At 42.3% G+C, this 13,986-nt stretch overlaps 1 protein-coding gene across 4 annotated transcripts in view; it reads right to left on the bottom strand.

Moving 5' to 3' along the window:
• Positions 1-2,190: 2,190 nt before the first annotated feature.
• Positions 2,191-13,986, bottom strand: part of LOC147879671 (E3 ubiquitin-protein ligase RKP) — a 76,517-nt gene continuing 64,721 nt past the window's right edge. The window contains exons 6-11 of one of the 4 annotated variants that reach the window (XM_087372096.1): positions 11,835-12,119; positions 5,228-5,368; positions 4,903-5,102; positions 4,335-4,536; positions 4,075-4,219; positions 2,191-3,977 (exon numbers count right to left, since the gene is read on the bottom strand). In XM_087372096.1, coding sequence (XP_087228222.1) covers positions 3,685-3,977; positions 4,075-4,219; positions 4,335-4,536; positions 4,903-5,102; positions 5,228-5,368; positions 11,835-12,119 — 1,266 coding nt within the window. In that variant the 3' untranslated portion in view covers positions 2,191-3,684. The remainder of the gene's footprint in view (positions 3,978-4,074; positions 4,220-4,334; positions 4,537-4,902; positions 5,103-5,227; positions 5,369-11,834; positions 12,120-13,986) is intronic. The other 3 variants (XM_087372097.1, XM_087372098.1, XM_087372099.1) reach the window with 3 other exon arrangements.

The raw sequence follows: 13,986 nt of genomic DNA, 5'->3' as shown, positions 1-13,986 counted from the left end.
GTGGCAGATTCGTGATGTGGAGGCCATGGCTATCATTGTGGGAACCACGGTAAAATCGATGCTTCCTCATATTTAGACGGTGAACACATCTTTCAAGGCTTGGACAACATTAAGGAACATGTATGAGCTCAACAACGAAGTGAAGACCTTGGACCTCGAGATGGAGCAATACAACACGACATGGAGAAAGGAGATTCTTTATAGGACCAAACCAAGATGAAGGTGGTGCAAGATCAACTGGCGCCAGTTGGTCCAAGAGTGAGCTAGGGATGCTCCCCGGTTGCTATAATAGTTTTGAGACTACTATGATTACAAGCCAGAGCACGGCACCGATAATGTTCCAAGGAGTTGATCCCACTGCTCTTACTGCAAGAAGCTCGAGAAAGAAATATGAAGGAGCCGACGAGAAAGCCTTGACAGCTCAGGATAAGAGCAAAGGCAAGGGTGGCACATGTAAGCCAAAGAAAGACAAATCTGATGTAGAAGACAAATCTGATGTAGGAGCAAACTCTTTAGATGAGGAAAACGAGGAGAAAGAAAATACTTCTATTGTGACAAGCGAGTACATTTTGCAAAGGACTACATAAAGAAGGTTGATTGGAAGAAAAAGGGAGCTAGCTTTGATTCAAAGGAGGCTAATTCAGCTAATGTGACGGTCAAAGAGGAACTTTTCTTGGTGGCATCTCCCGAGTGTTGCCGAGATTAGATATACAGGCCCTGGTGTTACGATGAGGATGCCTAACATTGAGAAATGGTCCAATGAGGAGTCAGAACTTTGTGAAGGTGAAGGACAATGATGAGTGCCTAGAGTCATCCCGATGCCCTATTTGTATTACCAACATGAATGATTCTTTGACAAGACCTACAGCTTCATAGTTGGACAAAGGCTATGACAAAGAGGAGGGACAACAAAGGACTAAACAAGGATGCTGATGGTCTAGGTACTCTGCATTTATGCTTGAAATATTCTCAAGTAAGCCATTTGGTTACAAACCTTGCCAGATAGAGAACTGAGTTGAAACGGACCCTTAGAGTATGGTGCCTGAATGACTTCAACCTGTTCACCCATCATGAGGGAGATGGTAGTTGTACACTGGGACCCAGAGTGCTCACATTCGAAGGAGGGTTAGTGACTAAAAGAGGTGGTGCCATCAAGTGCTACCTTGAATGGACCTTTGACTGGTGTACCTACGCGAAACCAGACTTGGCAAAGTCAAGTGGAAAGATCACTGGACAGAGAGTCTACATGAGCTCAGGAGGAGCACGCGATCTCAAGGATCTAGGAGTGCCAAGACGATAGTAATACAACTTTTCGTAATGATTGAGGATCATTGTTTGGTGGGACTCTGGCCTCGTGGACAAAAATGTACTTTTGTTGGTGCCACATCTCTCTTGGATCTCGTCTATTTAGTGGCTTGCACACACACTTATGGTTGTGAAGTACACGTAAGTAAAGAAGCATTTGATTCCGAAAGGATCATTTCTAACAATTACACTAGATATTAGAGTAGTTACTACTTCCACAACCACAACACTCACTCTCTCCCTCTCTCAGGCTCGTGAGTCACGACTCAATTTCTATCCAAGCACGACAAGTACCAAGAGCTATGAAAAGAGCTTGTGAATCTCACAGAAAATGGTGGATAATGCGCTAGTAATGTTATTTAAAGTCAACAGAACCATCAAGATAGATCATATTACCGCTGGTAAGATTAATAAACACAACAGTAATTTACAGTGTACCAACAGTGCTTTTTGGTCGATTTTACCATTACCACCGTCGTCACATTATACTCACGCTATTTACAACTGAAGAATACGTCAATGACACATTATACAAACTTGAACATTGAAGAAATCTCTGGTCCCAAATCATATTAATCATTGTAATAGCACCTACCTTATAGATTATAAAAGCTTCAAACACCATATAGCAATATCAAGATGTAGTCATGCAAAAGAACATCATAATCCCATGCATAAATGTAAAACTATTGAAGCACTCCTTCCTTAGTAGTCCACAAGATTTAGCTCTCCTTAATTTAGCAAAAGCTGGGCATATCAAAGTGGCCCTCCACCACCCCCACACACTATTCAACCATTCGTATGTACTGAATTGTTCCAGATTATAACTATGGAGGAGTTTATTAAATCATTTCATATGCTTGTGAATGAATCATCAGTGTCCTTTCAGAATACAATACAGAGCATTTTCAGCAAACTCAGTCAGAACTAAGGCCCCCAAGAAGCTGGGCATATGGAAGTGGCCCTCCACCACCCCCACACACTATTCAACCATTCTTATGTACTGAATTGTTCCAGATTATAACTATCGAGGAGTTTATTAAATCATTGCATATGCTTGTGAACGGATCATCAGTGTCCTTTCAGAATACAATACAGAGCATTTTCAGCAAACTCAGTCAGAACTAAGGCCCCCAAGAAGATAAATTAAATAGTAGCATATTACTTTTGCCAGCGATGATACAAAGGGCTTGGGGCTAGCATGTCACCCCTACGAGCAACATGTTCAAACAGGCCATACAAAGGGCTTCTGGGGAGACGATGGGTGGCTTTATTGCAATGTGCACACGGTGTTCACATGAGCTTGACAAGGGAAATGCTTCCTCCAAATACTTGTCCACCCATACGAGCATTCTGCACAGTTTCCTCTATATGTCCCCCAGTGTTCATTTTGCCAACCTCAAGAAAAGTGTCGCCTTATTTTGGACAACAGCCAACCTCAAGGAAAGTGTTGCCCAATTTAAGGCTTCATAAACATGTTTAGCCAGATAAATGCACTTGATAGAGTTTATTTTTATGTGCACTGCCACACACAAGCATAAAAAATTCAAACTAAGTTTACTTTGAGCATGATAAAGAGTAACCCTCCTACCTGTAGGGATAGAAGACCATTTTCGAGCAACCCTCCTACCTCTGGGAATAGAAGACTGCATTCGAGCAAAGGATCAGTAGACCTCATATTATGTGAATGGACCCAGTATTTCCTTCTTTTTGTGATGATGCGAACCCAGCCTTAATACCCTGAAAACATCAGAATCTGATAACAATAATTTAGTCAAATATATATGCTGTGCTTCTCAATTCATTGAGACACTAAATCCATGACGCCTCCATCCAGCATTTATATCACAGCAGGTAGTTTCAAATCTCAGTTGAAAGCCCATAGGCCTGAAACTCTTCCTGTCCTAGCCTTCTTATCCAAGAAAGAGAGCAAGTAAATGAGGCTCGTCATCCATGGCTCAAATAATCCTTTTATTCACGAGGGAGAGCAAATCACCCTCATTTGTTCTTTACCAGAATGACCGCTTCTTCACAGCATGCCAGAACTAAATCCCGATATTCAAAATCTGCATGCTGCAGAATCTCCTTCACATTTTCAATACCTAAATCCAACCGTATTATCTCAACGCAGCTGGCGGCTGACTCAAAGCCAGCCAAATAGAATACATAAAACTCTACACTAAAAGACTTGTCTATAGCATACCATTATGATGGAACAAATATTCCTAAAAGCTGAAGGAAATTTTGGAAATATACAGCTGAACTCTCCCAAATTTAGATTCCAAGGGAGGATTTCTAATTTGGAAATTTCATGTAATTCTTAATATACATTATCACATAATACAATGATGGCTTCTAAAGAAACACATACGGTACTAGCTAGGGAGAATCGATCTTATCAAGGGGCCCATTTTCTCCCACTACTCCATTTGGAGCTCCAGAACCACCAAATTGATTATGACCCGAGGCAGGTATAACTGACATGGAACGCAGATCTTGCACTGTTGCATTGCAGAAAAAGCATCGCTGATTGTTGAGCAGATGTCTAGATATACAGCGCCAGCAAGACTTGTGGTTGCAAGGGAAAAACAAAGTATTTATTTCACATGCATAACAGATGCTGCATATGTCTTCCTTCTCTTCTCTTGCTGAATTGCCTGTTGTTCCAACCACTGCAATTTTTATTTAAATGTCAAATTTTAGATATATCAAAGAAAGTCTCAAATGCAAAAAAGCCTATGCAAATTCCAAAGAAGTAAATCAAGATACCATGGTCGTAATCCAGTCTGGCCGTGAATGAATCTTCATCCAGCTGTCTCTGCCTGACTGCTGAGGCCTCTGCTTTCAGGTTTTCTAGAAACTCCTTTAATTCAGGAAGCCTTGCAAGTGAAGGATCCCCTTTAAATGCCGCAGCCTGCAGATATGTAATGTCAAGCAAAATGGAAGAGGAGAAAAAATCACAAAATCGTCAAAGGATTTCAGATCTTAAAAATGGTGAACTTTTATTGCGTAAACCCAAAAAAGCATACCCAATTGAAGTCAAGGAGATATTCAAAATTTATTGTGGCTCCTGACGACACATCTACATTGATTATTGCATATGCCACATCATGCCGCATATGATTGGCAGATGCCTTAGCTGCAGCAAGGTTCAAAACAATACCCACAAGTGGAGCCAATATCATCGCCCTGTTGATTTTCTCTAGGGATTGACCTTGCTGCCTCAATGTACTGCAGCACCAGATCCATCAAAAAATTGACAAGGTGGTTTAAACATTAAATATTAACAGAACCTGCTTTGCATTTACTGACAAGCTAGATATTATAGGATGATCTACTAAAGGAAAGTATAGGGCACTGAACAAAGACAAGTCACACTCATCATGCCTCATCCAGACCGAAAACAAAAATTAGACATTACTTGACAAGTCTATAAATGAAAATAGCATTTGCTTGTATGATGATTAAGCTATAAATACAACTTGATACTACAGACATATCCATTTGAATAAACAGCAAACAGACTCTAAGCAGCTGAGAATTCTTTGTTACATTCTAGATACTCAAATTGAATCAAAACAAACAGTTTACACTTGCCTCTCAAAAAATGTTGCATCTCCGGTGGTTGTATGGTTCAAGACAAACACAAGCAGCTCACAAAGCCTCACAAGATTCATTTCTGGGCCACATAAGAATGCCTGTGGAATTTCTCGAGTAAAAAACTCTAGGATCCTTTCCAGATTGCAGGACAGCTCAAACATGATCGCGCACTTTCTCTGTTGCAAGTCAGCAACCTGCTGAAAAAACATTACATATAGGAAAATCAATGAGTATGAAATTAATAGGTATCATTTGAAATACATGACACAGGTGTGCAAAGTAACCAAAACCCAAACTACTTCTAAGAGGCAGACATATATACCTGGCGTAAGTCAGTTTGTTCTTGCATCTCTTTGATTGAAACTGAAAATTCCGTGATTGTCCAATTGAGAGTATTAAATAAACGGTTCAAAAATGAAGAGAACAGTTTTTCATCCTTTGTACACCGATCCCTTAATAGGCCCTAAAACAGAAAAAATAACACCGGTGTCTCAACACTTATCTCTCATATTTCAAGTCTGACTCCCAACCTATTAAACATGCATTACAAAACTCCCTTCAAGCTGGAGGTTTGCAATACAAAAAATGCAGGATAAGACTCAGTTCTCATGATATAATGGGGGAACCCAGTCAATATGGGACATACATGATACAACAAAGAAGAGGATTGTCATGCATTTGTACTTCTCCTAAGAAATAAACAGAAATCTTTATTATTGACCTTGGTCAAACAAAGTTGACTCGGTCAACTAGAATTAGTTTCATTTTCCTTTGCGTGGCATTGGTTAGTGAATATCGTGGGGACACCCACAAGGAACTAGGAATAGTTCAAGCTTAGAATGCATGCATTTGGCTAACCTCCAATGGGGGACATACTTGCTCAACTTTATTATATTCCTGTTTGTTTTGGACCATAGAGGTTAATTAACTTATGTTTGCCCATACATTAATTGTTTTATTTGGGTAATTAATTTATTTTAAGCTATGTCTAAGAAGAGTGCACATTATTTAAGAGGGTATGATTCGCCACATGTGAGACCTACCAACAAGCTGTAGAGTGGAAGAGCATACCTAGTGCTAACTAAAATATTATAAATGGTCCCTCTTCCCCCTCCCCCTTTAGTACATGCCTTCATCTTTAATGCCCCCTTCTTAAGTAGTCCCTCTTAATTGAAACTCCTATCCCTTATATACCTTTTTAAGACTAGAATAAGTCCAATCATACAAATTAGAATTCTTTGTTAAAAATCTACATAGAAAATAAAAGGAAAAATGGAAGAGAAGAAAAAAGAGGTAATGGCCCCTTCTTAGTAGTCCCTCCCCACTTTATCCCTTAGTTTAATCATGCCCTTTCCTCTTCCTTTTCACCCCTCTTCTCTTCCCAACAACAAATTAATGGGAACTTACCATTTTTTAATGTATGCGGGGACATACTGGGTTAAAGTATATATCTAGATGAATCCAGGAACATGCTTAGACCATCTAGCTGATATAGGGAAAACACACCACTTAAGATAAAAAGAATTTATTGCAATATCAGCAAGCCACAACATGGACGAAAACTTCACACGGTGAAATTTCGTATCCGCTAACAGCAGAAGTATATATCTAGATGAATCCAAGTACATGCCCAAACTCATCCTCTTAAAACACAACAACAAGCAAAAAAAATGCCTAGCCCGTCTAGCTAATAGGACAACGGACCACTTAAGACGAAAAGAATTTATCGCAATATCAACAACCCGCAACATGGACGAAAACTTCACAAGGTGAAAGTTGCATATCCGCTAGTATGGCAGAAGCATACATCTAGATGAATCTAGGAACATGCCCAAACTCATCCTCTGAAAACACAACACCAAGCGAAAAATTTCTTAGACCGTCTAGCAAATAAGGCAACGCACCAATTAAGATAGATAGAATTTATTGCAATAGCAACAAGCTGCAGCATGGATGAAAACTTCACAAGTTAAAATTTGCATGTCCGTTAATACGGCAAAAGCATATATCTAGATGAATCCAGAAACATGCCCAAACTCATCCAAACTTCACGAGATGAGCATTGCATATCTGCTGGTATGGCAGAAGCATACATCTAGATGAATCCAAGAACATCCCCATACTCATCCTCTGAAAACACACACCAAGCAAAAAATGCTTGTAGCGCCCCACTTAAGATAGAAAGAATTCATAGCAATAGCACCAAGCCGCAACATGGACGAAACTTCACAAGGTGATATTCGCATGTTAATAAATACGGAAAAAGCATATATCTAGATGAATCCAAGCACGTGCCCAAATTCATCCTCTTAAAACACAACACCAAGCAAAATAATGCTTAGACTATCTAGCTGATAGGACAACGTGTTAAAAATGGGGAGAGGGTGAGAGACGAGATCTGAGGCACGAACTGATGTTGATGGATTGTGTAATCACAGCAAGTACATAGCCTCATTTATAGGCTGGGCAAGCCTTATCTTCCCACACAGACACCTCATAGATGAGGTCACACACAAGAGAATCTAGATCCTATAATCTAGGGGAGGAATCACACCTACCACATGAGGTGGCACAAGTGACCTCAAGACTCTTCACACTCACACAACTGTAGGACACTCCTAGGACTCTAGGACCACACACACTAGGACTCCGATTCCAACAAACCCCCCTTCGGAGCTAGGGTGAGAAACTATGACATCATCCAGACTGTGCATCCCAGGCAATCTCAGAGGCTAACAGCTGAGCATAATTCAAAGGTTGAACCAAGCACTCTCATGGCTTAGGTGTCAACGTGATCAAAGACTCAAATCTGAGCAAGGATGCATGACCAACTCATAGGTCTAGGGAGTACACCAACATCCTGGAACTCGGCCAAGCCTGATAAAGGAAAGACATAACATCCCCCCCTGTCTCCTAACTGGGTACATGGAAATAAGTGGAGCCTTTTATAGGACAAGGCACGCAAAATGACAAATTATTACATCATTTTAGGGGGACAACCAAGGCAGAGTACCTAACACACATGACTCTAGAAAGCCCACTCTTCATCTATCACCTCATGGAAGGATAGACCAAAAACGGCAGCAGTGCAGGCTTGTTCCTCAAGTCCAGAAGGTGTAGCTTCATCGTCTTCGTCCTCGCTCTGCTCCGCAACCAGATTGGCATGTTCTTTGGCTTGTACCTTTGCCATCTTCTTGAAGCAACGATCCTCTGGATGGCCAAGCTTCTGACAGTAATTACATTTAAGAGGTTTTCCTTTCTTCTTGGGCTTATTCTTGAGAAAGAATGCTTTGCCAGATTCAAAGGAAGATTCTGCTTTCTCTGTAAGCCTACGGTCCTCATCAATGAGATGAGCTACCATATCCTTAAAGCTCATATTGCGGCTGACTCTTAGGACAGCAAGGATCTCATTGTACTTGGAAATGTCTTCAATACTTGAGAGAAGTACAGCAACTTGATCATCATCTTCAACAATGGCTCGGATGGCAGATAATTGTTGGAGAATTGACCCAAGATTGCTCAAGTGTTCATTGAGGGTTTCAGTTTCCTTCATCTTGAGCTTGAAGAGTTTTTGTTTGAGAAATACTTTGGAATTATTGATCTTATTTCCAAACAAATTCTCTAATTTTTCCCAAACGTCATTTGCAGTCTTATCAAAATCCACATGGTGGATAAGGTTGTCAGCTAAAGCTAGGCCAATGATAGCCATTGCTTTATCATTTTGGTTCTCCCACCAACTGATTCTAGCATCATCACTTTGGGGTTTTGGCTCCTTGCCATTGGTGATATTCCATATCCCTTCTCGCATAAGAAGAAGCCGGAGTTTCGTCTGCCAAGTTAGAAAATTGCTCCCTGAGAATTTTTCGATGAACGAGGAGTTTTTTATGCTATCCATTGGTGGGAAGGTCTTAGCTGTTATTACAGCCAATGTCTAAATCCCTTACAATGTTTACTCAAATTTTGCAAAAAAAGCCCCAAATTTTACATGGTAGAAGCTTCAATTATGCCAAAGGAAGACACATGACAGAAAAGCCCTAAATTTTTGGGTTAGCGTTGCTGCAAAATTAGGGTTTGCAGAAAATTGGGGCTTTTCAGAATTTCCTAGAGCATAGTGTTCTAGCAATACTAGGGAAGCTTCAGACCATAAAAGCCCCAACAAATTCACCCAAAATGAGGCAAAATTCTTGAAAATCGCAATTTAGAGTTTTGGGCTCAGAAATGGGCTGGAACAAGCCGCTCTTCAGGTCGTCATGGAGCAGAAATGCTGGGCTTGAGTTGTGGCAGCTGAAAGACGACTCCTGGGCAGCAAGATAGTGCAGCATACCACCGAGTTCACAGCAGGGAAATGGACCGGGCAGGTTGGAACTGTTTGCAGAAAAGCTGCGTTGAGAGGCGATGTACGAGTCGATGGCCACAGCCCTCACAAGGTTGTCTGTCGCCGGTATATGCGAGACGCCGCCAACATCATCGCAACGACACCTTCGCAGGTCATTGGGGCAGAATGCTGCTGTAGAGCAGAGATAGATGTGCTTTGCGATTGCAATCCATCTTTATTCTGCAGTCCACGCTCGTCCGATGATCAATAGCGATGACCCAACATCGAGCATGCCGTTTGAGCTTCCCATATCTAGCCTTGAGCAGAAACATCAATGCTTAAATCTTTCTAGAGATGGTCCTCCAAAGGTGTCGCCCATCAAACTTGAAGCTTTCTTGGACAGGATCGAAGCTATCTCCATGAAAGACAGCAATGGACAATAGCGGGCAAAGCTGGATTAGTGACCAAGACTAGACAGTTGTAGCTTCATCAAGGCAGAAGAGTGCAAGGGATGACGGGCAGAATGGCGCAGCATCAGGGAAGATAGCGGGCAGAACTGGAACGGCCTGCTGGTCAGCAACGTAGAGATGGCAACGTGTGGTGGAGACATACGGCAATGTTATCGCAGAGACATGGCAGGAAAATCGTGCGTGATGAGGCAAGGCTCAGTCAGGGAAGACTTGCTCTGAATCCTGATACCAACTGTTAAAAATGGGGAGAGGGTGAAAGACAAGATCTGAGGCACGAACTGATGTTGATGGATTGTGTAATCACAGCAAGTACGTAGCCTCATTTATAGGCTGGGCAAGCCTTATCTTCCCACACAGACACCTCATAGATGAGGTCACACACAAGAGAATCTAGATCCTATAATCTAGGGGAGGAATCACACCTACCACATGAGGTGGCACAAGTGGCCTCAAGACTCTTCACACACACAACTGTAGGACACTCCTAGGACTCTAGGACCACACACACTGGGACTCCGATTCCAACACAACGCACCACTTAAGATAAAAAGAATTTATTGCAGTATCAGCAAGCTGCAACATAGAAACATCACAAGGTGAAATTTGTATGTCCGCTAATATGGAAAGCATACATCTAGATCAATCAAGGAACATGTCCAAACTCATCCTCTGAAAACACAACACCAAGCACAAAAATGTGTAGAGCACCTAGCTGATAGGGCAACACATCACTTAAGATAGAAAGAATTTATCGCAATATCAGCAAGCCCCAAGCCCGCAACATGGACGAAAACTTCAGAAGATGAAATTTGCATGTCCGCTAATACCACGTGGACCGACTTCCCCCTTTCAGTACAGCATGGATGCACCACCTAAGTCCTTCCCATGAGATGAGATTAATCGTATCATACGATTAGATCTCCTCCAGCTCCATACGTCTTGGACTTGGGGAGGGGACCAAGAGTTCCCCACCAAGATTGAATTCTATCGCGACCACTTTCTAAGAGTATCGGAGGATGGACTCATCATCAAACCCCAATACCTCAAGGACTGAGGAGTCTCGTATGCACTGAGGATCGCTATTAAGCAGATACGAGTCTCGTCACGCTATCTGAGGATTGAGGTAGGGAGGGCGGCAAGGATTCCCAGAGAGCAGCGGCTCTACGGGCTATGTACGTTGGGTGCGGTTGAGATAGAGGAGCATTTTCTATGCACCTGTCCAGCCTACTATGACATACGAGGACGATACCACTGCCTCTTCCAAAAGACACAGCTTCGCCCCACTCTCATGGCTGCACTTCTAGGACCACGTCTGTATCAGACTCTATCTGATTGAGATGCGACGGCATAGAGAGACAAGTGACACATTACTATGCATTTGAGTCAGCTCCAGTACACAATGGGGTGGAGGAGGAGCTGCTAGCTAATATGAGGGCTGCATGGATCCACTGAGAGAGCCAACACGAGTGCGCAGAGACCGCACCCCATACGAAGAGGGACCAGAGCACACACGATAGAGGTCAAGCCTATCTCTGGCCTCCTCAGAGGGGGCCACCAAAGACGAGGCATCACCCTCAATATAGCCCATCAGATCCAGAGATTGAAACGACCACGCCCCACGCCACAGCTCGAGACATTCTCTCACAGCCCACCAAAGAGCCACTACAATGTCGGGTTTCGATTTCTAAGTCTCAGCTATCAGCTTCAGCTTGTGTACTGAGTTTTGTTTGAGCTCTTTGAGCTTTTTTCCAGCATACTCTAGTTCTCAGTAAGGGCCCCAGTGCGCCCTTTGCTTCAGCTCGGCGAGGCTTGTATGAGTTACCTTTTGCTTGATGTACTTTGTCCCATAGGCCCGCGAGGCCACCCAACGACGTTAATCTCTCTCTCTCTCTCTCTCTCTCTCTCTCTCTCTCTCTCTCTCTCCCTCTCCACACACATATAGATATGTACATACTACATACATACATACATATGTATGTATGAATGTAATTTATTTTATATAAATACACACACACGTACACGCACATACATATATATATGCCTCACAACAGTGCTCAATGTATGCATAAATAAACTGGACATCTTAGTGCCCAATTTCAAAATCAGAAGTGTCATGTAAGGCTGAAAGGATTGTGGAAACTCACTTGGAAAAATGGTGAGCAAGATTCCCCGTGTATTGAAGACTTGGAAGCTCCAAACCCTGAGCCTTTGCAAAGTCTCAGCAATATATTTGTGACTGGAATCCAAAATCTATTGTCAAATGCAGACAGCAAGGCAGCCGGCATAATTTCGATTGCAGCATTGTTGGATTCAAAAGCAACCACATGCTCCTTATATTGCACTAAAACTGAGATCGATTGAAGTAGAGCATCTCTTATGTCAGAATTTGCTATTCTTGTGTCATTAAAATGAGTCACTAAAAAAGTAACCTGCACATACAAATACACAAATGGACATCAATATAACACAAAAGAGATTGAGCAAAAAATAAGAACCTTTTGTGGCATTCAAAATACGTAAGGTATTCATCATGATTATGTTTGTCAAACTTTTATACATGAATGTAATAAATATTTGTATACCTTTGTAAGACTAGAATATATCCAATCATACAAATTCGATTTTTGTTCTTCTAAAGTCCAAAAGTCTACAAAGAAAATAAAAGAGCAATTAATCATAATAAATAAGTTGCATGGATATAAAGATACATATGTATGTCTATCAGCTTGCGGTGTCTTTCTCCGTCCCCCCTCCTCTCGCTCCCTCCTCCTTCCTCCTACTCCTTCGTCCCTCCTGTCCGTCTGCAAGTCCAGACTCCACCCCTAGCCCCTACCTCATCTTCCTGGTCAGTCACCCTTGTCCCATCCATACATTCAGTACCATCCACATTGTAGTATGGGAAGTCCCCACTACTACCTCATGCCTCCCATTTCTATCCACCCCTTTATTCACCACAATTCTAATCTTCAACAATTCGTCACCTTTCAATTTGCAACTTGTTTCTGCCTCCCGCCATCCTATCTTTCCACCCCTAACTATTCATCCATCCAACCTGCACCTTACATTTTCTCCTCTTATTCTACCACATGCACTCTCTCTCTCTCTCTCTCTCTCGCGCGCCCCTGCACACACCCTCCCTCCCTCCCTCCCTCTCTGTTCCATGGCTCGTCTGCCCGCCTGTCGCCCATCTGCCCTGCCTGCTTGCCTATCGCCCGTCACTCTGCCTTCTCTACCCGCCACCTTAGCTGCAGCTAGCAACGTAGCTAGCTCCGCTGCTAGCAGCCAGCCAATAACCAACCGCGCCGCCAGCAGTAGAAACGCCACCAGCAGCTCCTCCTTCACTTCACATCTCTGACAGTCCTTCCTTGATCACTTGTTCTTTGCTCCCTGCTCACTGTAGGCCATCTTCTGGTGGTTCTAGTGATGCCCTATAGGCCATGGTATGTGCTTTGTAGGCATAAGTGTAGGCACTTATAGTGTTAGTGCCTTTTTAGGCCACATAGGACACTTAGTCCTATCTGACACCTACGACACTTAGTCCTAGGTCTAGGTACAAGTACTTTGTACTTGTGTGTTATCTTTTATCTAAGTTTTTGACGTGACTACCTATCTATCGACTCGTTTTGTACCTGCACTCTCTCTCTCTCTCTCTTCGTTTTGTACCTTCAGTGGTGTCAGAGTAATTTTTTATGGCTACAGATGCCTAGTATATGATCTTCGTGATGACAATGCCATAGTTCTCACTGGCACTTTGCAAAAAGGGCTTTATCACCTTGATCATCATCCAGCTGCACTTTCTATTGAAGCATTGGCTATTCAGATTCACAGCTTGCTGAAACTCATCTTTGGCATGGAAGAATGGGCCATCTCAATTATAGAGCTCTTGCAAAGCTACATTCACAGCAGATGGCAAATGATGTACCTCAGACTCACACAGTTTCCAAACATGTGTGTGAGGGTTGTCTTTTGGGTAAGATGCATCGATTTCCTTTTCAAAAGAATTGTCCAAAACTCTCACAAAGGAAATTGCAGCTAGTACACAGTGATGTCTGTGGCCCAATGAGGACAAATGCCATTGGGGGATATAAGTATTTCATGACTCTCATTGATGATTTCACAAGATATTGCTGGGTATATCCTTTGAAGGCCAAATCTAAAGTTTTCTTATGCTTTCAGAGATGGCTGAATATGGTTGAGAATCAATCAGGAAACAAGCTTGTCACCCTCAACACAGATAGGGGGGGTGAGTATATGTCAAAGGAGTTTGATGCATTTCTATCCTCATGGGGCATTATT

Source organism: Dipteris shenzhenensis, chromosome 33 (assembly GCF_047967505.1).
Source record: "Dipteris shenzhenensis isolate YYH24624 ecotype China chromosome 33, Dip_SZ_1.0, whole genome shotgun sequence".
Classification (NCBI taxonomy): Eukaryota; Viridiplantae; Streptophyta; class Polypodiopsida; order Gleicheniales; family Dipteridaceae; genus Dipteris; species Dipteris shenzhenensis.
The sequence above is the reverse complement of the archived record's forward strand: the minus strand, read 5'-3'. Positions and strand labels throughout refer to the sequence as shown.